The sequence below is a fragment of the Necator americanus genome, chromosome I, assembly GCF_031761385.1.
Source record: "Necator americanus strain Aroian chromosome I, whole genome shotgun sequence".
NCBI classification, from domain to species: Eukaryota; Metazoa; Nematoda; class Chromadorea; order Rhabditida; family Ancylostomatidae; genus Necator; species Necator americanus.
Window position 1 is genome coordinate 1,476,313 of NC_087371.1, and position 24,470 is coordinate 1,500,782.

The 24,470-nt window shown below is 42.9% G+C and overlaps 4 protein-coding genes across 5 annotated transcripts; 1 reads left to right on the top strand and 3 right to left on the bottom strand.

Annotated features, from left to right (window-relative positions):
- Positions 1-4,815: 4,815 nt before the first annotated feature.
- RB195_004173 (uncharacterized protein) lies at positions 4,816-12,883 on the top strand (the record flags this gene model as incomplete). The annotated part of the gene is made up of 11 exons (XM_064180114.1): positions 4,816-4,873; positions 5,895-5,989; positions 6,053-6,180; positions 9,382-9,449; positions 9,638-9,711; positions 9,786-9,838; positions 9,895-9,976; positions 10,516-10,657; positions 12,351-12,478; positions 12,547-12,679; positions 12,759-12,883. 11 exons carry the CDS (start codon positions 4,816-4,818, stop codon positions 12,881-12,883), a joined length of 1,086 nt encoding a protein of 361 aa, XP_064033180.1.
- Positions 12,884-13,232: 349 nt separating this feature from the next.
- Positions 13,233-16,205, bottom strand: RB195_004174 (uncharacterized protein; the record flags this gene model as incomplete). Of its 2 annotated transcripts, none has more annotated exons than XM_064180126.1 (1): positions 13,233-16,205. In XM_064180126.1, one exon carries the CDS (start codon positions 16,203-16,205, stop codon positions 13,233-13,235), a length of 2,973 nt encoding a protein of 990 aa, XP_064033181.1. The 2 variants fall into 2 exon arrangements, with proteins under 2 accessions (XP_064033181.1, XP_064033182.1); XM_064180127.1 differs by having other exon boundaries at positions 13,233-16,133.
- A 1,806-nt stretch (positions 16,206-18,011) lies between these two features.
- On the bottom strand, positions 18,012-21,657 carry RB195_004175 (uncharacterized protein; the record flags this gene model as incomplete). The annotated part of the gene is made up of 4 exons (XM_064180137.1): positions 18,012-18,302; positions 20,411-20,526; positions 21,217-21,316; positions 21,628-21,657. The coding sequence occupies 4 exons, from the start codon at positions 21,655-21,657 to the stop codon at positions 18,012-18,014; spliced, it is 537 nt and encodes a 178-aa protein (XP_064033183.1).
- RB195_004176 (uncharacterized protein) lies at positions 20,503-23,928 on the bottom strand (the record flags this gene model as incomplete). The annotated part of the gene is made up of 7 exons (XM_064180153.1): positions 20,503-20,526; positions 21,217-21,316; positions 21,436-21,462; positions 21,602-21,605; positions 22,656-22,724; positions 23,563-23,616; positions 23,838-23,928. 7 exons carry the CDS (start codon positions 23,926-23,928, stop codon positions 20,503-20,505), a joined length of 369 nt encoding a protein of 122 aa, XP_064033184.1.
- Between the last annotated feature and the right edge of the window lie 542 nt (positions 23,929-24,470).

Consider the following 24,470-nt stretch of genomic DNA (forward strand, 5'->3'; position numbering starts at 1 on the left):
CGATTAGAATCTGAAGTCCTCGTTGTCAAAAAAATTCTACTTCAAACAAGCACTATGTCAATAAACAAATTGAGAAAATCGATGTTGCTCATTTCCTACTCCTATTGTCCGATCCTAGGTTTTTTCGATGAAATATGCACAACAAAAACCTCAAAGGTAACCTAAGAAAAAAATTGAGAGAAACTTGGATCGAAACAAGTAAAACTTCGTGCATAAGAGAAAACAAGGGGTTGCTGCAGTCGTAAAGATAGGAGATTTTGCGTGTACAACTTCAACTTTCAAAAAAAAGCGCTTCAAAACGATTGACGTCTATGTTGATGATATAAAGCAAAATAAATCAAATTAGAGCAGAAAAGAAACGAAAAAAAAAACTCGGATGCGTGTTTCTCTCGTTTTCTGGAAAGGACTTACCGTAGTTACCATATTTTAAATACTGTCACATGCCACTCAATCTGGCAACGTGTCCTCGATTCAATTTCAATTCAATTTGTAAGTGGGTGTAAAGTGGCACAACGTACTATCCGTCTATGTCCATGTTTTTAAGACATCTGGAACAACTTAGAGCTACTGCAGATGTATTAAAAAGCGACGTGAACAGTCGTGCGAGAATTCTGTTCGTTGACTGTTCTTTTATGTCTTGTTTGAAGATTAGACCTTAGTCTTTGATGTGGTTACCGAGTCCTTTTAATGCACGAGTAAAGGATAAAGTTCAAACTAACAACTCCATCAAAACTACCCACTCTTTAGATTTCTTAACCTAAAATAATCATATGTTTACTGCTTGGGTGGATTGATGTCGCTGTGTCGACGAGCCGTGCTACAGAATGGAAAGCAAAAAGAAACTTAGCAGAAAACATTATAAATTTAGGGATTTCTCCAAACATTCCACTACGTGGGAATCCAAATAATTTGATGATTTCATTTGTTTCCTAAATGCTGCATAGCTGAATCCGCAAAAAAAAAGTGACAAATGACGCTGAATGATGAACTGATAGAAGCAATGATGTCTAAAGAACTCCAAAGAAATACTACTGGGAAAAATTTCATGATTACAGTGCTTTACTGTCTGCTCTTTGTATTCGAGGAAATTGTCCCTCGAAAAGCATCTAAAAAACAACTCCGAAGGATGTTGTAGGTGTAAAACTCCACAATCAAACTAGCAATAATTTCTGAGAGAAATGATGCAGTTTTTATCTATTCTATGAATGCCTTTCTAGAACATTTCGTAAATTATGTCAGATGGTGAAACGCAAGGTGTCAAAGATGAGAACAAGACACGTTACGTCTTTCACTTTTTTTTAGATGTCAAGCAATGCACCAACAATCTCCTATGATAAGAACTGCGGTAAGAAATTGAGGTGTTGAAAAGACCGAAAACGTCACTGATACAAAAAAATTTATTAGTAATATAAGTAAATGTCTGGCGTTACTCAATCCGCTTGGGATGCGCCACCGCGTTCACTTCAATTCAGAATCGTTTGAGGTTAACGAACGTGTAACTAGCTCATACAGCGGTTTTAGCGGGCTAGCGGCATGAATCCGGTCAGTGTTTTTATCCCAGCAGATTAGTCTGCTGGTGCCAATTTTTCCACCCCAGAGATTCCCCCCAGGGATGAAAGATTTGATTAGCACTGGGACGGACTCGAACCTCCAACCGATCGTGCAGGCAACGGAATCTCTTACCGACTGCGCTACACCAGCACCGAAAAAATATTATTATTATTACTATTACTTTTATTGCTATTATCATTATAATGTTGTTATTATTATTACTATTATCATTATTCGGGACAAAATTGCATACGATTTCGCCTTCTAAGCACTAGATTTTGATTTTATACTTTTCATAATAACATGAATAATGTAAATATAGAAATTATGCGACCAGAGTTCATGATTTATAAGAAGAAAATAGCTAATAAAAACATTAGACCACAAGCCATTTGTCTCTGCACATCCTCATAATTTATACCAATTTTCAACACTATCAAAATGTTTTGTTCAGTGATAACAATGTAGCAGCAAAGCACTAGAGATGCACTTTCAGGAAAGTATCTGCAAACATGAATTGTCGAATGAATGTTCAAATAATCACTGCGTTTTACCCAAAATCTACTTCTTCCGGAACTTTCCGCATAAAACCGCAATACCTAAAGAGAAATGTAGTAGATGTTGTTACACGGGTGAGCACTTTCGCCTTTTCGATCAATTTGAAGGAGGAAATTTGAAGAAATTCTGGAAAAACAAAGCCTTTGTCATCTGATTCCACTTCGTAGCGGGAAAATCTTCACAGCGAAGATGGTAGTCTGCTCCTTGCAGAAAATATTATGGCTGCCCGGACGACGTTGACACCCCGTAATAGCCGTGATAAGAGTCAAAAAGTCCATAGAGTAAATTTTGTGGTAGCGTTTTTTGAACGTCAACGTTATGTTCCTATTTTAGCGCTATTTAAAATGAAACACCTAAGGACAATGCTTCGGTGATGCTCATCAAGAAGAAAACAATAATAACACTCAAAAGCTCTCATTTTTTTCGGAATTCCACGTGCAATTTCGAAATAGGAAAAGCGCACGAATCAAATTCCAATCTTTTTCACGCATTTGTTTGTTTTTGTTTGAAAACTCGTGACTGATATAAGCCATCATGGTATCGTTATCTTGTGCAGGTTTTTTCCTCTATGAAAAACTACAGTAATGCTTTCATGTGGAAGAGATCGCGTGCAGAAACGAAAGAAACAACGAGAACAATAAACATGCAATTTTCGTCATCACTGGCAATACATTAAGCAGATAAAGATAGCGATGCGACACTGGACATATAAGACCTCAGGTGGCTAACTTCGTCGACATTTTTCCGCTGTAACTACCACTGCTGTTTTTCTCGCCTCGGGATCCGACCTTCATAATGCTCTAGCACTCATATAGCTCCTTCTCAAAGAAAGTTTTCCGCTCATTCGTACTATAGAAACAACCACTCAATTACATTTCTGATAAACCCTTAGCAAATTTGGCTAAAGTACGTCCACTCACGAAAGACCCCCAGAAAAGCGAGTTGAATTCACTTTTAACTTTTTTTCTACATACAGCAAGGAAAAATTCACCATTTCCAAGTACCATAGCAGAACTGCTAGAGAACTGCTCACTGTCTTTACATAATCGATGCTGTTGTGCGAAATTCTCGTTCGTTTTCGACGACCCCCGGAAAATAACAGTCTAGGCAGAAATCATGTACCTAGCTCATGCTTGTGTATAGCTCAAGAATTCTTCCAAAAACCGAATCACAATCGGAACTGCCTTCTGAAAAGTTACTTGAATATTTCCAAAATATGTTGAAGCACCAGCGTTCGCATTGTTCTTGTTGTTGTTCGTGATCCATTCAGTATTCAATTTGCAATTCTTTTCTCTGATGCACATTCGTTCCAAATTCAAGCAATAGTGTGGTAGTGCAAGAAGTCCGCTATTTGCTAGGGGAACACTACTATTTTCTGCTTCCTCTTTTTTGCTACAACTATCCTATATCCAGAAAAGTTAGCAGCAGACGCCTCGGTAATCTCCGCAGTGACAGAGCAGTGACTTCTTCTTGGACATGATCCAGGATCCAGTTTGACAGTGAAATTATACTCATGCGGAAGAAAAATCTGGGAGCTAGTTTGCGTGGTTGTAGTGTAATTTTGAAGCCTCCAAAAGCAGCCTCAATATACAAGTAGAATTAAAACTAGCAAGGGATTCTGCGAGCCTAAGCATCGTTTCGAAGCCCAACATGTAGGCACTGATGTTCATTCCTTCACCTCTGAAGCATACAGAGGGTATGTTCCGAAACGAATAGGTCGATAGTAATCGATTCAGTGGATGTTTTCACAAAGTACACATATTATTCTTCAAAATGGGCTCCTAGAGCATCGATACCGCTTCCTTCTGCGAATCAGAATCCTCTAGGGTTTAAGGAAGCAAAAAAAAGTCCGGCGGTGACAGATCAGGACTGCAGCAGCTGTTCAGCGTTGCCACACTTTTCTACGTCAGAAAATCTTTCGCCAACAGTTCCGTGTAAGCGAGAGCATTGAGCAGCGAGATGTCGTGATGAAGCTGCCAATGCTCATGCCACCCTCTTCACCAACCGTTCGAGCACTGCTCTCTAAAAACTAGCGTCGACGGCAGTCGCGGTCGGTACAAACTCTCTGTGAACAATAACCTTCGAGAGAAAGAGAGATTCACGTTATCTGAGATCCAGCGGCTGGCAGAAGTATCAAATGAGATGAAGAACTATAAAAAAAACTATAAAAAGGGCTCCTAGCAGTGCCAAAGCCGACGAGGGCGCAAGAGGCATAGTTTGAAGATTTTATTAAGCGTACTTGTAAAAATGTTGGATGAACCGATTTTTGTCGAACCACTCCCATCGCTTTTAGGATGTACAAGTACGGCATATACAGTACGCTGGAAACGACATGAAGCATAGTGCAGTTGCGTTAGCGGCTGCGCTCGAGGCAAGGCGTTGGAGGAAGCGGTTAGAATCGAGATGGAACCATCGCGAAATGCAGCAAAGAATGCTGCTAACTTCCCCGACACTACGCTCAACCGCACTGTTTCGAGCGCAGCGGTTTACACTTAACTGCACAGCGTCTTGTATCGTTTTGACCCTACTGTACATATACTGTACTGCGACGCAACCAAATGCTTGCCTTTCCCAGTCTGAATCTCTGAAATCTCTGAGATCTCCAAATCTCTCTCTCTCTCTTATTGCATTATTTGATATTATATTTGACTCGTACAGCTCAATCTTAATCGTGAATATGTCAAAAAATAATTTTGGTGGTTTCAGATGTTAATTCTTATTGCTCTGGTGGTGACGGCGTTGGCTCAACAGCCGCTTTCACTAAGTTAGTTAATCATTCACAATAATCGTTCAGCTTCTGTGCTCAAAATAAACTATAATAAGAAATGTCAAATTTTTATATAAAAGCAACGGAAACTACAAATAAAAATGAACTCAGAGTATTTCTCTCGATTGCATTAGTCCTCGATTTCTTTAAAGGCATCACCCCACAAATCTGCAGTGGTACGGATTTCCGGTGGAGTATACGGGATCGTAGATTATTGAGAGAAGGGTGATTCCGTTCATTTCTTCCTAATTACCATAGAAAACAGCCCGCAAGATGCGGCTTCGAGCATTCCGGTGCAGTATTCTCCAATCAAACTGCTTGTATTTTCTACAAGGAGTTTGATTGGAGAGCGCCAGCCTTGTGCACGCGATGCATCCTCCGGCAATTAGGAAGAAATGGACGGAATCACACTCATCTCCATAATCTACTATCCCGTATACGAATACTCCACCTGAAATCCGTACCACCTCAGATTCGTGGGGTGATGCCTTTAAGTTCAGCTTTGAGAAGTTTTTACTGGTACACAGTTGTTGTACTAGGTCCAACAACTATGTACCAGTAAAGACAGTAAATCGCTCGTCTTTCTCGGTATTCCACTTTAAAATTCCATAACTCGTACTCTTCATCTGTTTGCTTGAAGACCTTTTGTCTCCACAACGATAACTACAAAGAAACTCCCTATTACTCGCGCACAGGTGACTTTATTAGGAGCAATGTGAAATGAGTTCCAAAAATCTTCAAAAAAAAAAGTGCTTTTGGAAAGAAAAACATCTGAGAAATGACGCTCGATGAAATTAGCTTTTAAAAAGGTTTTGCCATTCTGATATCCCCTAAATACAGAACAATTTTGTACAAAAATGCAGCTCTCATAGACATGTACATTACTATTCTCCAAAATATGGGTTGGTTCAGCTTTTTTACCTCAAATTTTTTTCAAAATTTCAAAACAATTCATTGCGTAAATTACATGTGAATATTTGAGCAATATAGCCAGACCTAAAGAGAATCACTTTTTAAGAGGAGTATCTGGAACAGCCGATACGAGAGGAGGCAGAGAATCTTTCCGGAGAAGCGTTTGCGGAGTTTCTGAACAAACGACAATCGTTTTTCACGGTACGAGTGAAACATCTTCAGAAAAAGAGAAGCAGGATCAACTGCACTCTAATCATGTTACAGGCTAAGTACACGCCAAATGCTTTAAACATTCTTAAAATGCGTGTGATGGAATCGAGATTCCTGGACAATGAAGAAGGTGAAATGCTAAAAGAGGAGGACATGGATTTCAGTGAAGAAATTCCTGTTAGGTGAACATCTCTGAGATATTAATGGAGGAAAAACAAATATCGTGCTGAAGTGCAGCGAAGTAGGAAGTGTTAACTAGACTACCTAACTAATTCTCAGATACGTTCAAGAGTTTCGACTTCTTCGGCGCAAAAATGGAGAACAGGGTTTTGATTTCAAGGGAAACATTATGAGAAAAAAATAGTTCTGCTTCATTAGAATAAAATGAAAAAACTCTCTGCAATAAGTCGCAACATAGAGAGCGCAGTAAAGAGGTAAGCTACCCGGCACCCCTTCGAAGTATAGGCCCGAAATTCAACCGTATCACTTGTTGCACATTATTTTCTCCAAAACACCTGCCGTAAGTGTTTTGAAATCATTTTTTGAGGGAACAAAATGTGATATGTTGGAACCCGTTTAAAAAAAGTGGTAGTTTATGTATACGTTGATGTTCTAATGTAGACTTTTTGTAAATAGTAGTTTAAACGACTACGCATAGTTCCCTTTTGTCTAAAAGGTTATTGGTTCAAGAACATAAACAGAAGAAGAAAAATATACGACAGGTATATTGCAAACAACATAGATGAAATTGGATAATAACACAATGAAACGATGACAAACTGATAGTTTTTCACAAGTTCTCCAAGATACCCCGGGGTACAAACCGCTGATTGCTACCTGCTCGTAATGACCCTGCGTACACTGAACGCAATCAGGCATTCGCGTGTACGAAATGGGAACGTACGACCAACATGACCTGCACAATTGTGTGGAGAAAAGTTCCAGTACAGTGCAAAAAGGTACCCAGGCAGAAGGAGGTCATTGTCAGAATCGAAGCAAATGCGAAGATGGGGCTTGGACAAGAATAACTTTTCTAGACATTTGGAAATCTGGAGCTGTCTGGGACAATGCATTCGATTATGTCCACCGTCTAGTACTTCTCAGCCTAACGGTGCGGTTCCAAAGAAAGAGTCGTGGGGTTCAATATCAACCGAAGCTCGACTTGGCGGATCTGAATGATGATGAATACATGAAGAAGTTTCGCCAACGGGTGTTTACTCGTGTTGATGTACGGACCAGAAAGAAACTCTTCACTTTCATTCTTTCACCGATTTCACATCCAGGACGCTGCAAAGATAACGCTCCCGGTTCTAATGCCGCGGAAAAAGCTTGTCTTTGCATCTGCGGAAACAAAATTCACGTTTGGCTCTGTATGTACCGCCCGCAGCACTAGATATTTCAGCCAGGAAAAGAGTCTGAAAAGAAAGTTGCGTCGCCAACTGCAAAAACACCGCAAAAACGAATTGACGACAGCAGACAGGAGAGATTTTAAAGTCTTGGGGGAACAAGAACCCGCGGAAAGCCTATGCTTCACTAAAACAGTATAAAAGAAAAATGAAAAGATGTTCTCCAGTCCTCAACTCTGCCACTGGAGTGGCTATAGGTAAAGCAACCCTACCAATTTGGAGGGATCACTTCAATACCTTGCTGAACCGGCAAGCGCCATCAGCTCCCGAACTCGAGCACGTTCATATACCGACATATGCGGTCAGTGAGGAACCACCGACCGAGTCGGAGGTTCTAGTCTGTGTCCAAAAGATCAAATATGGGAAGTCTGGTGGAGTGGTGGAATTAGCGCAGAAATGCTAATGTGTCTTCTTCCGTAGATCTTCCTCCGTCTAGGATTCGTGAGATAGCAACGATCATCCTTTCAATATGGATCGACGGAAGGACACTTGATTCATGAAGACACACAGTCATAATTCCCCTCCACAAGAAGTTATCCGCGGAGGTACGTCCTCTGGCAGGGTCTTCGAAGCTGAGAAGGAGTTCGACACCTCCGACATTTCTGTGCTCTCGGAATCGCATCTACCCTAACTTATCTATGAGTAAACCACAGCACCGTCTTAACAAAATGTCGCAAGGTGTCCTCCTAATCCATATAGGTTGGGCGACGACCTGTGGTGAAAACTAAGTCCGCCGCGGCAGGGCTGCTTAGTTTGGGGAAAAGTCATTTTGCCACTTCAGCATATTCACTGCCTCAGTACCCTGTACACTGGCCCCTGCCCTCTCAGACGTCGGATGGTATGGCGACCGGTGAGGATCAAATCTCAGGTTACTCGGGACGTCTTTCATTCTGGATCAAGACGACACACGCACGATTCCCCATGGAGACTGTCTCAGACTGTGTACTTACAACGCGAGAACACTGTCCACAGACGCTGACCTGCATGCCCTTCTCGGAGCTGCAAAGCGTATCAAATTTCACGTGATTGCTCTTCAGGAGACCAAGTGCAGAAGGAGCGACGTAGGGCAGATGAATGACGGTACACTCGTCATTCGTTGAGGGTAGGTTCCATCGCGAAATGTAGTTGGTGTTGTTGCGCACCCATCTGTTGCCCATCTTGTCGATTCTCACGAGATCCTGTCACTCCGTCTGACTATTCTTCGCCTCCGCCCTCTGCGCCAAAAACCCATCAGTATCATCAACTGCTACTCACCAACATCAGCAGCTGATGAATCCGAATTGGACGCATTTTACGATGAGCTGGAGGAAGTGATCCAACAAAGTCAAGCTCCGAGTCTACCTATTCGCAATTTGTCCCATCATGTTGTATGGATCGGAAACTTGAGCAGCACCATCTGCGGTGATGCAGATACTTGACTGCACGAAAAGGAAGCTGCTTAGACGGCTGCTTGGCTACTTTTGACCCAGGATATGCCACAATAAAGATCTTTAAGCGGAAATTGATACGGATATGATATACTAGCGGATGACAATACCAACATCTTGCACTGCCATCAAAAGTGGCTACAAGAAATCGTCTTCGCTTCTTTGGTCAAATATTAAGGCAAATCCTGAGGACTTTTTCGAGCTGGAAAAGGTCACCTGGCCTAAAAGGGAACTTCTGGACTAAGGTGATGAAAGAGGACCTGAAGACAATCGGCGTGGATAGGGTTCAGGCGAGGACGTAAGGTTTCGCAGAATATGGAATGGCGACAAATGGGTTGATTCCGTGCAGGCTTTCGCAGAAGATCAAGGAGGTTGGGCACAGCTATGTCCAAGGACTTCGCACTTCAGGAAGTACCGACCAATTGGGTCAGGTGATAATAACAGCCCGTCGCTTGAAGGTCTAGAGACAAGTCAGTTGCGACAAATTTGACACCAGGAAAATTCCTAAATCCACTTTTTAGATTCACCAAGCACTTTTTTTACGTTCCAGTTTTGATGCTCGAGACAAATGGCCCAAATGCACCTCCATAGGATTTATCCGTGATCAATCACACTGTGGTATGTCAAATTTTTTACAGAATACAGCCTGAGTAGGTTTTGAACATTTTTTGATAATAAAAGAAAAAACTAGGACAACATCATCGTAGTTGGCTCAGACTCATTACTAATCATAATTCCATAATACTGAGTGCATGAGCATGACTTACAAATTTTGAACATTACAAGTAATCCTCCTTGAACTTTAGGTTCATGCTGGGCAGTATCGTCAGCAGAAACGATGTCAGATCGACTCTGCGTGCAATCAAACGGTACAATTAAGGTAACGTCGAAGAAAAAGTATTCGGTTACTAAAACAGAACTGATGCACGTATTTAAGTCCAACTCTATTTTAAGGTACTTCTATCCGATACGGACATCCTTGCCTGTTGCCCGAATTGTGGTGCTGGGTAGAAATTATGAGTTAGGTAGTCTGCATTTCAAAAAAAGAACATTCATTTTCTAGATGTGGAGGAGGCCATACAATTCGAGCGTGGGAATATTTTAAGAACACAGGCGTTTGCACTGGCGGACTATATGGAACAAAGGCAAGAAATTTCCGGTGTCACATTTATTTTCCTCTAACCATTACAATCCTGGGGATGTTCTGATGGCTTAGAAACTTCCCATTTCTGAAAAATTCCCAAAGTCTTTGTTTCAAGAGTGATATGGAGATTACATCTAGCGGAACAGGTCAGGTTTTGTGCTCTTGCCATGCTATTTACGGTCAACATGGTCCATATTACATACACACAACTCATCTGATCAGCGATGCGTTTGTTTGCAGTCCTTTCACTACGCTCGCAGCATTATAGTGACATCTCGGACTCCCACAGTGCTCTGTCCAAGTTTAAAACCGCAGAATTCTGTGAATGAACTACTTTTTTAAAAGCAGATTCTGGGTAAAACTGAGTGTTCTATTCAACCACAAATCTTTTCAGACTACATAGGCAGATTCTTAGGAATACCTAAAATAAGAGTACTTTCGAAGATGAAAACTTCAAACATTCAGAACTTCTCCCGTAACCTTCTCTCTTCCTTACATAGAGAACAAGAAGCATCCGTGACAATTTACACCTTCTTTAAGGATTCCTGCAAACCATACGCTTTCTATCCATGCAAAGACGAAAGTTACGGAAAGTGCCCCAAGGATCCTTTTCCAACACCAAAATGTCGAAAAATTTGTCAGTATAAATACAATAAGAAATACGCCGACGACAAATACTACGGTAAGTGAACAAATATATCAACTGTGTAAGTTAGTGTAAGTTCTGTGTAAAAAAAAAGAGTAGCTCATACAAATACTAACCCTAAGCTCTTCTTCTATATGGTTTTTGGATGCCACTCCCTAGGGTCCTGTAGATCTGCGTAGCTACCTGCAACGACAGGTGAAGGGAGAACATCACAAAACTGACGATTTTGGGATCTGTCGTCCCGGTCCGTCCCGGGTCCGCTCCAAATAGGAGTAGCGGGAATCTGTATAGTGGATCCGATCAGGACTGACTGGATCCGGAGAGGCACGCGCTACGCTAACCACCACATGGCAGACTAGCCCCTCTGAATCTCGGCGGGCACGTGCCCACCACCTGTCACCATGCCCCTAGTCCCTCTTCAAAGTCCTCGGGGATGTCCCCCAATCCTCACGCCCCAACCCTAGCCCCAAGTAGTATGTTAAAGTTGTGCAATATATTTGGTAGGACACAATCAATCAAGAATGTGGTTTAATTTTGAACCCTATCCTAAACCTTAACCTTAATCTTTGAACGCGGATGATGTTTGACAGATCGGACCTCGCGGTATACCGCCAGCAGTGGATAATGCGATGCGGATGTGGTATATGGGATGCGCACGGATTACGAAGATAAATTTCATTTCAAACGCAAGACGATCACATTGCAAAAACGCTTACCAAATAGGTCGGACCCAGCAATTATATACGCTGGCTGGCGCGCAAATGCTACAAAAAGGTATAGTAGCCGCGACGATATTCCCGCCTGGGAAAGTCGAGAGGGGACAACAAAGTCTCTGTGGAGAAATATAGAGTTCGGTGTACAGATTCGAGAATGAGTGTGGGTAACTCAATTTCCTCTAAAAATCAAGCGTGGGCGTTCTTACGAATTAAGCTAAGAAAACGAACAACCCTTTTGCATACGCGGTTCCCTTGCAGCGATCGCTAAACAATGACGTCTCCTCAGAAGTCTTTTGAAGTAAAACCAGTTAATAGGGTTCTAAGGGGGAATCAGAGCTTGTAGAAAGGCGGCGCGTTCTAAAGTACTTCGTCGAAATAGAATCCGTTTGCACGCTGTCTTTGAGGAAGATTAGGGGATTAGGTGGAGCCACGCTCATACTCGTACTCTAGACCCCAAAATCTACATTTGTTTACAGAGATTCAAACATCGACAGTTTCACGATACGCTGCCCTTGAGCATTGATTTAAGCGATAGTAACATTAGGATAAATTCTTTTAGATTTCAACATCGAATGCAGGGCCGACGGGCTGTAGAAGAAATTTTGCTAAGGAAAAACCAAGAAAGTCTTCAAACATATTTATTCCTCCAGCAACGCTACTTATAACCACGAGTGTTTGTGTTGTAGTGGTAAACTAAGTTAAACGAAAACATTTAAACTACCGAATACCGGAAATGAGTGACGAAATTGGAAAGTTGTGTTCTAAAATGTGACGTTGAGGCGAACCCCTTCATCATGCAAATACACCTTTAGAAACAGCCATTAATGCTAGGAATGAACAAAAAAAAAACCGCAGAGACTGCGCATCAAACTTCCTCAAGTGTTTTTTTTTTTGCAGCTAGATCTTCGCTGCTTTTTTCTTGTTCTCACGACGTTTTCGAAGTGAAACAGATTTTCTTTACCAGGTTATTTCGGTGATACATCCACATTTTCCTAATAAACAAATAACTACAGCGAATTCCGCATATCGAATTCCACAGAATGAGACGTGGATCAAATTGGAGATCATGAGAAACGGGCCTGTGACAGCATCATTCAGGATTTATCCGGATTTTGGGTTTTACGAAAAAGGAGTTTATGTGGTAAATAATTTTTTTTGTAGAACTGAGAAAGTCTAATTTTGACTGGATAGCTTTTGTTTTCCTTCCAGACTTCAGGCGGAAGGGAACTAGGTGGGCACGCGATTAAAATCATTGGATGGGGAACGGAAAAAGTAAACGGAACTGACCTACCTTACTGGTTGATTGCTAACTCTTGGGGTACTGACTGGGGAGAGAATAACGGTACGTTTCTTTTTTATTTTACATCAGGAGAAATTTAAGACAAACTTCAAAGAGAAACCATTAGTTGAGGTACATTTAGGCTACTTCCGCATACTTCGCGGACAAAATCACTGCCAAATAGAACAGAAAGTTATCGCCGGCATGATAAAAGTACCACAACCGAAATCCGCCGGTCCACCACTTCAACCCAATCCTTCAAGCTGAACCAAGTTGTAGTATTGTCCCCACCAGTCCAAGCATTTCTGAGGTGATACTTTTACGAATAAAAACTACATTATAAAAACTTTCTTTTCAAATCTTTGGTACTTTTGCGTTTCCTTCTTGCTGTCCACCCCGATCTACAGAGCAATATCTCTAAGAAAAAATCACAGCCTACATTTGGGCACACCTGAATATCATCAGAATGTTACTTTTTGCTCTTCCAATTTTAACGAACAAACTGAGATGAAACAGTCGAGGAGGTCTCGCTTCATTATATACCAGTCTGAAGACTCTTCAGACTTTCTGTGGTATTCTCTTCGCTAGCCTTCACTTCTTCTTCTTCTTCTTCTTCCTAGCGTTTGTCCCGCGTTGTTGCAGGGTCCGCTTTTCTGCTTCTTGTCTTCCATTTGGTTCTATCCATTGCATCAGCCGTACACAAACGTGCATCTATCATATCCAGCTTCACACGGTCTAACCAGCGAATCTTTGGCCTCCCGCGCGGCCTCACTCCTGAAACGTTGAGCTTCAGAGCGGTTTTGGCAACAGAATCTTCCTCCCGCCGCAATACGTGACCAAACCATCTCAGTCGCGCCCCCTTCATCTTCTCAGTTGTCGGGACGACACCGAAGATGGAGCGCACAGTGTCGTTGGATACTTTCTCTTTTAGCGTCACACCTATCGTCCACCTCAACATCCGCATCTCCATAGCGTGCAGCACTCTTTCCAAGGCTTTCGTTGTCGGCCAGCACTCGCATCCGTAAAGGGCAACAGGACGCACAACCGTCCTGTAGATCTTCGACTTCAGTCGAACAGGGACTTTCTTGTCGCACAGTACCCCTGTTGCCATTTTCCATTTCATCCATGCAGCATTAACACGTGCTCGACCTTCTTGATCAATGTCGCCTGTGGAAGTCACTTTGGATCCAAGGTACTTGAAGCAGTTCACCTTGTTTAATTCGGTGCCATCAACACGAATTGAACCATCCTCTATCCTTGGTCCGCACTCCATGTACTCAGTTTTTGATGTGTTGAGGCGCAATCCATATTGCTGCAGCTGATCCTTCCAAGACTGCACTTGTTTCTGAAGATCATCTCGAGACTCCGACGCGAGCATGACATCGTCGGCAAAGAGTAGAGTCCACGGATGCTGCTTCTGGATTTCCTCCGTTATCGTGTCCATGCACAGTATGAACAGCAGAGGTGAGAGGGATGAACCCTGATGGACCCCTACTCGTACAGGGAATGGCCTGCTTGTTCCAACAGCACATCGTACAACGCTGGTAGGCTTCGCGTAAAGCAGCTTCGTCCACCTCACATATTCTTCTGGTACTCTATGCGACCTCATGGACATCCATAACAGCTCATGTGGGACACGGTCGAAAGCTTTCTCGAGATCGAGAAAAGCAAGATGCACACTGCGGTTCTTCTCTCGATGTTTCTCTAGGAGGATTCGGACAGCATGGATAGCATCTATAGTGCTGCAGTCCTTCACAAAACCGCACTGGTTGAGTGAAACGCTAACAATTTTCCTCAGACGAGCTTCCAGGACACGCTCAAAAATCTTCATCGTATGGCAGAGCAGTCGTATAGGCCTGTACGAGGTGCAGTCAGCAATGTCTCCTTTCCCTTTCCAGACAGGCACGGTCACGGAAGTTTGCCAAACTTCTGGAGTCCGTCCTTCTGCAACGATCTTGTTAAATAGAGTTGCGAGCCACATGGACCCTCGATCTCCTAGCAGCTTCCAGATATCAACAGGTATGTCATCAGGACCGGTTGCCTTGTTCGACTTCATTTTTGCGAGGGCAGCACTGACTTCGACGGCAGTAATTGGTAGAACAGGACCCTCGACGCTGGGAACGGTTGGGATGGGAGGATGACAGAACTCTTCGTTACACAAGTGATTGTAGTACTCTCGCCACCTCTCCAGGATCTGACCAGAGCGGCGCAGAACGGCTCCATCAGCTCCCTTAACGATCTTGGTGTGCTCCATATCCAACGTTGAGCGATGACGTGCTCTGACTAAACGATACACTGCCCGCTCGCCTTCTCTGGTATCAAGCATGTCGTACACAGCCTTGTAGCGGTCCGACTTCGCCTTGGAGACTGCCTTCTTAGCCTCCCTCTTCGCCGCTAGGTAAGCACCCCGATCTTCAGGCTGACGCGTCCTCCACCAGAGCTTATACTTGGACTTCTTCTCACGAATTGCCGCCTGAACTTCCTCGTTCCAAAACCACGTAGCCTTTTGTACCTTTGGCTTACCTAGAGTCGTCTTTCCCAGAGTGTTTTCCGCGGTCAAGCGTATAACGCTGGAAGTAGACAACCACATTTCCTCCACACTACGAGCAGGGTGGGGAAGTGTAGATGGAGCCACGGACGCGAAAAATACCTCCTTTCGATCTTTCAGATTCCACCATTTGATGCGCTGTGTTTCAGTCCTTGGATGTCTCTTCCTTGGACGGGAGATTTTCAAGTCCATAACGAGCAGATGGTGTTGGGCAGCGACATGATCTGTAGGGATGACTTCTGAATCCTGCAGAAGTCGGCGATCTCGTCGGCGTAACATCCAGAAATCTATTTGTGTTTCACGACCGCCGCTGGTGTACGTGATCAAATGCGATTTTCTTTTCCGATACTGCGTGTTAGCAATGATCAAGTCACTTGCAACAGCATACTCCAGGATTCGCAACCCGTCGTCGTTACGAGCTCCATAGCCGTATCCACCATGACAACTCTCGAATCCGTCTTTCCGGGAACCGACATGTCCGTTGAAGTCTCCTCCGATTAAAAGTACTTCTTCGCTTTCCAGGGATTGGACGTACTGCTCCAGATCTTCCCAAAAGCACGCCTTCTCTTCTTCACTACAGCCCATCTGTGGCGCATAAGCAGAGACGACTCGCAATTCTACTTCTCCTGTATCTACTTTTACAGCCATCAAGCGATCCGATAGTCGATCCACCGCTGTGACGCTATTTCTAAACGACTCGTTCAATATGATACCAACGCCGTTGCGATTTGATGTGCCGTGGTAGATCAGCTTGTAGCCATCGCCTAATTCCCTTGCCTTGGAGCCTTTCCAGCGAGTCTCCTGTACACAACATATGTCAACACGGCGTTTTCTGAGACTGTCTGCCAGTTCACGACTTCTTCCAGTAAGCGTCCCAACGTTAAGTGTTGCCAAGCGCACTGGATGTTGCTGGCGATGGCGGACTAACTTCTTTGGCCGGCTTCGTCCTCTAGCCGGTAGCCCTCGCATATTTGCCACATTGCCCGGGCGAGGACAATGCGCGTCGCTTCTGGGGTACGCCCTAGCTTCTGAAGAACACATAGTAGACATTAGCAGTATGACGCGACGGGGGTGTTGTCCTCGGTCGGCTTGTCGCACTAGCAAGCTAGCAGCCTGGCACCGGAATCGTCGTACTACCTCCTCACTTAGCTAGCCTGTAGCCTTGGCCCAAGGACCGGGCTACTAGCCGGACACCTTTGTGGCATGGTTGAACCTGCCGAGACGAAGTCTCGCCACCATAGCTGCCCGACGGCCAGGGCCACCGCTGCGCCGCTTTGAGGCGTGAGGTAGGATTTGCAGCTAGCCTTCACTGACCAATGAAAATTAATAGTAGTGGCATTTTATGCGAAATTTAAATTGTGCTTCTCTAACAACACCTTTTCTTTCTTCTTTCTACAAGCTTGGCGATCCCATAGTTTCCTTCCTTTTCGCGTCATTTCTACATTTTAAGAGCATTCAAACTTCAGTTCCAAACACTCCTTCGATACCAACATAATACAAACACAATTTGAAATTGTTACTCGAGGTATGGGTATTCTTCCTGTTTTCCCCCAACAGTTATCACGATATGATGTCTAACATAAAATGGAGTGAACAACATCATTGTGTTGATAAAGAAAACGTTCCGCGCAGATCATGTAAACAGTTGGCTACTATTTAAGCAGCCGGTTTCATTCGTGTTTCCACTTTCTGAGGAAAGAATGTTACCAAGCTGAGGCAAACGTCAAGGAAACAGACGCACAGATGAGTTATAGAGGTGAAGAGCAATGCGCGCTGCGACCAGGGCTATTAAATGGTTGCAACGTCTTATTCACCTTCAACTGATTTTACCTGTTTGCGGTGTCGACGAATCAATTCGACACCTACGGACCCGTCGCGACTCTTTTTCGAATTTCGTTACACACCAACACACACACACGTCAGACTGAGCCCGTTATTATATAGCATGATTATTTGATATCATTTTTAAGTAGGTCTATCATACTTGTATCAATACATGTGTAATCGGCTATGTAGAAACCAAGTAGCAATGGAATAAATGAATATGGAAAGAATCCAGGGGAAATGTTATCTGAGTTGCCCGACAAACGCGAAAAGGTCCATATGTGAGATACAATGTTGAAATTTGTAAAAGAAGTGTAAGTATGGATATAATCGAATACACAAAAAAAGCAAAGCAACCAATGAGCACAGCAGGGACCGCCAGTTTTGGAGTATATCAAAAAAGCGTGTTCTGAAGTTTCTTTACATCTTTGCAAAATAACATGTTGGATACTTTGAAGATAAATAGTGAGGGCCAATTACCATTTTCGTGGCGTTTCAAACAGAACGCACGAAAATGTATCACCACATCAATGTGATCATCTAACAAGCACTTTGATTAATATAAAAGCTTTCTAATATTTTGCCAATTTTTCTCCTCGAGCCATTGAACCAATGAAACTTCGGTTTCTCGGTAATGTATCTGCGCTCCTGATTTCGGTATGTATCAAACTTCAAAGATTTATTAAAATCGAAATTGTACCAACGCGGCAAAATAAGAAACAAACTCCAGCATCTTCGAAAATTAATATATTAGCGGCCGAAACATTTTATGGAAGTGTGAAGATTCACAAAGGAGCAAATAGCAAACATTGGAGCAAATATTCTGGGAAGAAAAGGAAGGACAGCAACCAGCGATCACAACGACAAGTCCAGCGAACAAGGAAATATAGATCACATCTGTCCCCAAAGCCGGGCGAAAAAAAAGAGTGGTAACTTAGTTAGACCAGGGGAACACCAGAACCCCGGAAATCCAAGTTAATGTACACTACATCCGGACCTAATCTTACGTCTTCGAGTGGGAGGCTACATCTTTTGAGATCCTCCGATCCGGTAAGTATACACATCATACACAGTTACGAGTGAGAACAGAGTAGAACATACGTCCTCCGAAAACAGGACCGAAGTAGGTTGCTTGTATGACACGACAGCATCGACAATGAAGGTGAAGAAAAGGCACGGAAGGAAAAGAAAAGGGAAGTTCTTGGATACAGAAACGCCGGTAGTGATAAACTGATGCTGTATGGTACTGCAAGACTTCCTGGAACTCGTCCTCTGTATTTTCTTCACCAAGTCCATCCTGCTAGCCCCGAAAATCTAGCACAATAACATAAAAGCCCACAACAATCAAAGAAAGGTGAAGATGTGCAGAATTGTAGTTTGTATGTGCTTTTCTGGGAGCTTTCACTGTTCAGTACTTTTTAGAACTCCCTTTCAATTTAATCGTGTTCTTTATGCTCTGCGATAGGAGAACTCTTCAATTCCCATCTCCCATATGACGGCTACAGTTGTCGAAGGAACTCCGCCGAAGGAACATAACGTTTTCGAAATTTCTCACGCCTTCGGCGGACAAGCAACTTGTTTTATGACAATTTGTGATTTTAGTTCTATAATTTATCGACGTTGGTTTCATTTTTTATAACACAAAGCGAAAGCGTATACGGAAGGAAACAAAAGAGTACTGGCATCTCTGTATGAGCAACTAATACGAAGAAACTCTTACATATTCATACATTCTTCGCAAAGAATGAGAACTCGTACACAAAAAATGACATCCCAGTATGCAGTGTATTTTGTTGCCTACAACTTCTTAAATGAAATAGAAATTTCCTGAAAAGAACAAAAGTAATGGTGTAATTACATTCAGCCGTAATTCTGAGGCAAACTAAGCAGCGCGCGTTGGATCTGTAAATCCTAATATTAAGGGACGCGAAATTGACGTGATTGGGATCTATTATGGGTAATATAAAGTTCAGGGAGGGAACGGACGTATTAGCGCTCAATTTCCTCCTGGAAATCGACATGGGAAACGACTGGTGTACGCGGCGACTCTGTACGAAGGTGGCGCATTCCAAGGTCCCGCAGGAGTTTCCCCACGCCTTTTCAGCACGATTAGGGCGTGAACGCTCTCATACTTGTAATGTACACTACGAAGTCTGTATTGCCCATGAGAGATCCCAACACAGTCAATTTCGGAATATGCTGGCTTTAAGAACAGCGAAGTTCCACTATGCATGAAATATGGAATCTTCCAGCCAATCACATGAATCGGGCCCAAACAAAATTTCATTCTTCATGTTCACGGCTGCAATGCTGGGATGATATACGTATTCATTTCTCCGTTTCTATATCGCATTCGAATCTTCAGTACAAAGAATCCCTTAAATATGTTGCCTTTAACAAACGTAAATAATGAGGGTGCTACCACCTCCGTTTGCTAGAGGCTGCACACCATGAAAAAACGATGCTGGGATCTGCGAGCGAGCGGACGATAATCAGTGTAATCGGCACGTATAAAGGAGTGCCTCGTAGGAAAATTCAAAATCCGTTTCTACGCCGTTTTTCAAGACCACTAGATAGAATTGAGCGTAAACAAACCAAGTAATCTACATCCTTAACGTTATCTTTTCGTGGAACCCTATAACTGCCAATACACTCCACCTTAGCTGACCGTGAGAATTGCACCTTCGCTTATTTTCAATGGACAGTCGCTTTGATTATTGTCGACGGATCGGACCATCGTCATAGCAGTTGCTATTATTATATTATGCTATTATTATTGATAGCCATAGACAATAACAACCAGAAATCGAAGAGCATAATGAAATATATTATTCTTTTTCCAATATCCATTCAATATCGCACCATAGCATTGAAATAACCATCAATGTTTCCTTATAATTAAATTCCGAGAGAGAAAATGGCAAATTCGCAGTTACGCTTCTCGTTCCATAATTCTTACCGGACGCCCTAACCAATGATGAGCGCTCAACGACGGGTAGAGCCCATCCAGAAAAAAAGAAAAAAGCTTGAAGAACTAAAAATATATCGACTTTATCGATCTTTTCAATCACGCTACATCAGCTACACATGCCCGTCGCTCCAACTGCTGGAACCGCTCAATTGGCTAAAGACGAAATCACTGCCTTGGAAAGGAACGAGATGGAGCAGGCTTTAGTACTTGCTTTGGAACTACTCAACATTGTTTTCAAAGACTCCACCCTGTGCGCCGGAACTTACGAAAGTCTATAACGATAGTTCCAAGAACTACTAAAGGCTGCATTCAGCGTGAAGAAAAGGTGTTCGTTAAGTTCGGCGAAAAACGAAACTTTACAAAAAATAAAAATAAAGAGAACCAGGAACTATCGAATACGCCCTATGCAGCAAGAAAAGCCATTTATCTCAGGTGAACGTTTAAAGCTTACCACAACAATCACTGCGGGATCAGCATTACCGCTTCCGTGAATAGCTGCAGGTAGAACAAATAGCGTTAATTTCGGGGTTATGAATATCACGTTCATAACTGACGGAAAACCGTAGCCTGCAAATGCATGAAATTTTGGAACGAAAAAAGAAGAACACTTCCAGAACTGTCCAGCGGACGATAGCGTCCACTAAATGTTATAGTCAGATCAAAACGACATGAAGCATGGTGCATTTGCGTACGCGCTCAGAACGGGGCGGTGGAGACAGCGGTTGGAGCCGAGGTGAGTCCATCGCAAACTACAGGAATAGATGGTGCCAGCAAAGATTCCAGTACACGCCTAACCGCTACGCTCCACCGCACTGCTTCGAGAGGAGCCGCTTCCGCAATTGCACCGAGCTTCATGTCGTTTTGACCCTAATATGCATGTGGTCGGCATGTTCGATGATCCGTAACACATATAAAAAAGCCTCATCCTGCAAGAATAGCACATCTCATGATCCACTTTCACAAACAATCAAAAATCAGCCCACTCATCCTGTTTGTTTGTGCAGTGAAGCTCATGAAATATGCAAAAGTGACACTTAAGTACAGGGCAATGTAAAACTAAAGTTAGAAGTTGGTAAAAAAAAGCCCCATTTCGCCGTTTCGTCTAGTTCCTACGTATCGGACCACTATCCTACCGCAAACAGTAGTACTCGCCTTTAATTACTCATCTGACATGATTAATTACACGCAACACAATCATCTAATTAAGTGGTGACTCTCTATAATGTCGGTATTAAGAAATCTTCCAATAAGACTTACTAGTGTGTGGACGGCGGTGATTTTCCATTGTAACAGCTGGATCGTAGATATGAATACGATCGCTAGTGCCGGTAAATGCAGAACGGAGATGTGAGGAGATCTGTAATGTATATCATATTCTTTTGTTTCAGGATCTATTAGACATCTGCAATAACATGTGTGGTCCTCTTATACAAGCATTTGTAATGTGAAGAACGGCGTGCCTTTACATAACCTCACCTATGTTTTCCCCTATTTTTTATTTCTCTGGAAAAATACTATTATGTGTGTGAGGGTGCAGCGCAGTCACCAAAGTCCGCTGTGGCCGCTGTGGTCGATGGTCCGAAGCCGCCATAGGGCTCACCGATCATTTCATCCCTCCGAGATCGATAAATTGGTACCGGACTTGTCTGAAAGGATAAAAACACTTACTTGATACATCAGCTGACTCCCGCAAGTCATTCTGTAAGCCAATACGCGTTCAAAAAAACCTCAACGATTATGAATTCCACTAAAACACGTTGGAGTATTCCAAACGGATTGATACGTCAGAGAATTCTTAGACTTTTAGTAGTACTGTAAAAGAAATATGGTCTAAGACAATGTTCTTGTGTCGGATTTGAAACAAGACCAAAGTTGGGCAAAATGTTCCGGTTATGAGATCCGCCATGAAATACCTATTGACAAACTACGTACAAGACAATGATCGGACACTATCTTAGCATTTCAATCCCCCAATTGAAAAGCCGAAATATTTAATTAATTTCTAATTTAATTTCTATTCCATGTGAAGTTCTTCCATTCTGCGGATAGTTAGATCCACCCATATGGTGAAGTAGCAACATTCATAGTAGAATGTAATGGAACGTAAGACCTTTCCAAATAAGAACACACGAGGATGTTTGTCACCAACTTGTAATCAAAATTAAAGAGTAAATATGTTGAGTCCTCTTTGTCCAACCACAACTAAAAAAAACATGGAAAAAAAAACAAATAGTTGAAATAAACAATCTTTACGTTAAAGGATTGTACATTATCTGGATTGTTTGTTTCATCAGTCAGTGCCTGAGACAATGGGGCAGCAGCGCTGCTTTTACGGGAACATTGGAGCACTACCAGCCAAAAACCAGAAACAGATACGCTGCCTGCACTAATTGGCATATAATTGACGAACTGTTCCTATCATTATTTATTTCCTATTTCGTATTCCGTGATAGAGATTAGCACAATACTAAACAAGTGTCATGCTTCCTAATCCTATAATTGTCTAAACTCAATTGGGCTGCTGCAACTGATGGGTTAAAATGAGCCAGATTCAATTCTATTCGTACCCCTGACACATATATGTAGAGATACACAAAAAGTAGTTCTAGACTTCTACTAATTTACTGCTCACTTTAGAGGATCTTCTAATTCCAGCAGAATAGAAAACAACGATAATACATAAGAAAAGAACTCACTCGAATTCACTAGACAATTGATTTCTTTACGATGGAAGATCTTGATATTAGTTGCATTGGAAGAGTTTCCTAAGAGAAAAATCACATAATTAATCTCCACGACTTATGACTTTCAATAAACCTCGATGTGCTAATGTCCATCTTTCTTAAAGGCATCACCCCACGAATCTGAGGTGGTACGGATTTCAGGTGGAGTATTCGTATACGGGATCGTAGATTATGGAGAGGTGGGTGATTCCGTCAATTCCTTCTTAATTGCCGTAAAAAACGGCCCGGAAGATACGGCTTCGAGCGTTCCGGCGCGACATTTTCCACAACGTGTTCTATTGGAGCGCGCCAGCCGTGTGCACAAGCCACCTCTTCCAGGCCGTTTTTTATGCCAATTAGCAAGAAATGGGCGGAATCATCCAACTCGCCATAACCTACTATCCCGTATACGAATAGTCCACCTGAAATCCGTACCACCTCAGATGCATGGGGTGATGGTTTTAAGATCGACGATATTTAAATGACAGTCCCCTCACCACAGATATCTAGCAGTGGCAGGACAGTCAGCGGATCCTAACGTACAATGTTCTCTTCTACTTGTAGCGATGAGACCCAATAGTAAACATAGGACTTTCTTTGTTGTGCGGATAGGGCGCATGATCGGATAAAACACGTTCGATTTCACTCTTTCAGATTCTGAAGAAGGCGGTCTCGTCGAAACATCAGCCACGAATAAAGGATAGTAACAACCTCGCATCCGGGTCAATTCTAGAAAACAAATACTGAAACATCATCATGTCGAGGTTTACTGAAAGTCCTACATGATCATAAGAATACTCAATGTCATGAAGCACTTATCGCATCAATTGTTGAGAGTAGAAACGAGCAGGGATTAAATTAGAAAAAAAAAAGAACTTACCTAGAGATCTATGTTTGCAAGAAGGTCGTTTTCGCCGCCAACCACTCGCGCAATCTCAAATGTCCCGCACAACCGATCAATTGGTAGATCATCACATTATACGATCTACACATATGCTTTAAATAAACATACGTGGCTAGATTGATTGCAGTCGAGTGAAAACGACATGAAGCACGGTGCAGCCGCGTAAGCGATTGCGCTTGAAGCGGTGCGGTGGAGCGCAGCGGTTAGGATCGAGTGAGGATCAGAGGACCCCTGGTGGCATCTAAATCTACTGAAACGGCGTCGTGGCGCGCTGGCCCGCTGCCACTTCTGCCAAATCGGCGGTCCTTCATAAGCGTGAGGGCCTTTAGTGTTAGAAGGCATTCGTAGCTATCCGACGTGAGGTAAAAGGTGAAAGTGATAACTTCTACCTTCGCTATATCTGCTACATCGCCTATTCTAGCTTTAAATATCTGCTAGCTAAGGTTAGCTATTCCTAGATATGTTATGAGTTCTGTCTCACTTAAGTAGTCTTTATTTCTTGGCATGTGCTAGCATGGAGTTGTTTTCGGTAGGAACGTTAATGATTCTTGGCTTCTACAAGTCACAGCAGGCACAATCCTCTCTGTTAACGCCGCGACGTGACCGCTCGCGCAGCCGTTTAAGTAGATTTAGATGAGACCGGGGGCCCCTGCTCCCGCCGTCCACCGGTGCTGTTCGCGATGGTCCCACATCGATTCCAACTCTCCCCTTCGAGCAGAACCGCTACACGGTGCTTCATGTCGTTTTGACCAAACTATATGATTTACGGCTTCATCTGAAAGTAAGTCACATAATGAGACGGACTTCGTTGTCACCGTGTCGCCGAAGAAATGATATGCCTTAAGGGGCGCACATAAGCCTAAGGTATCACTTTTTTTCTAAAT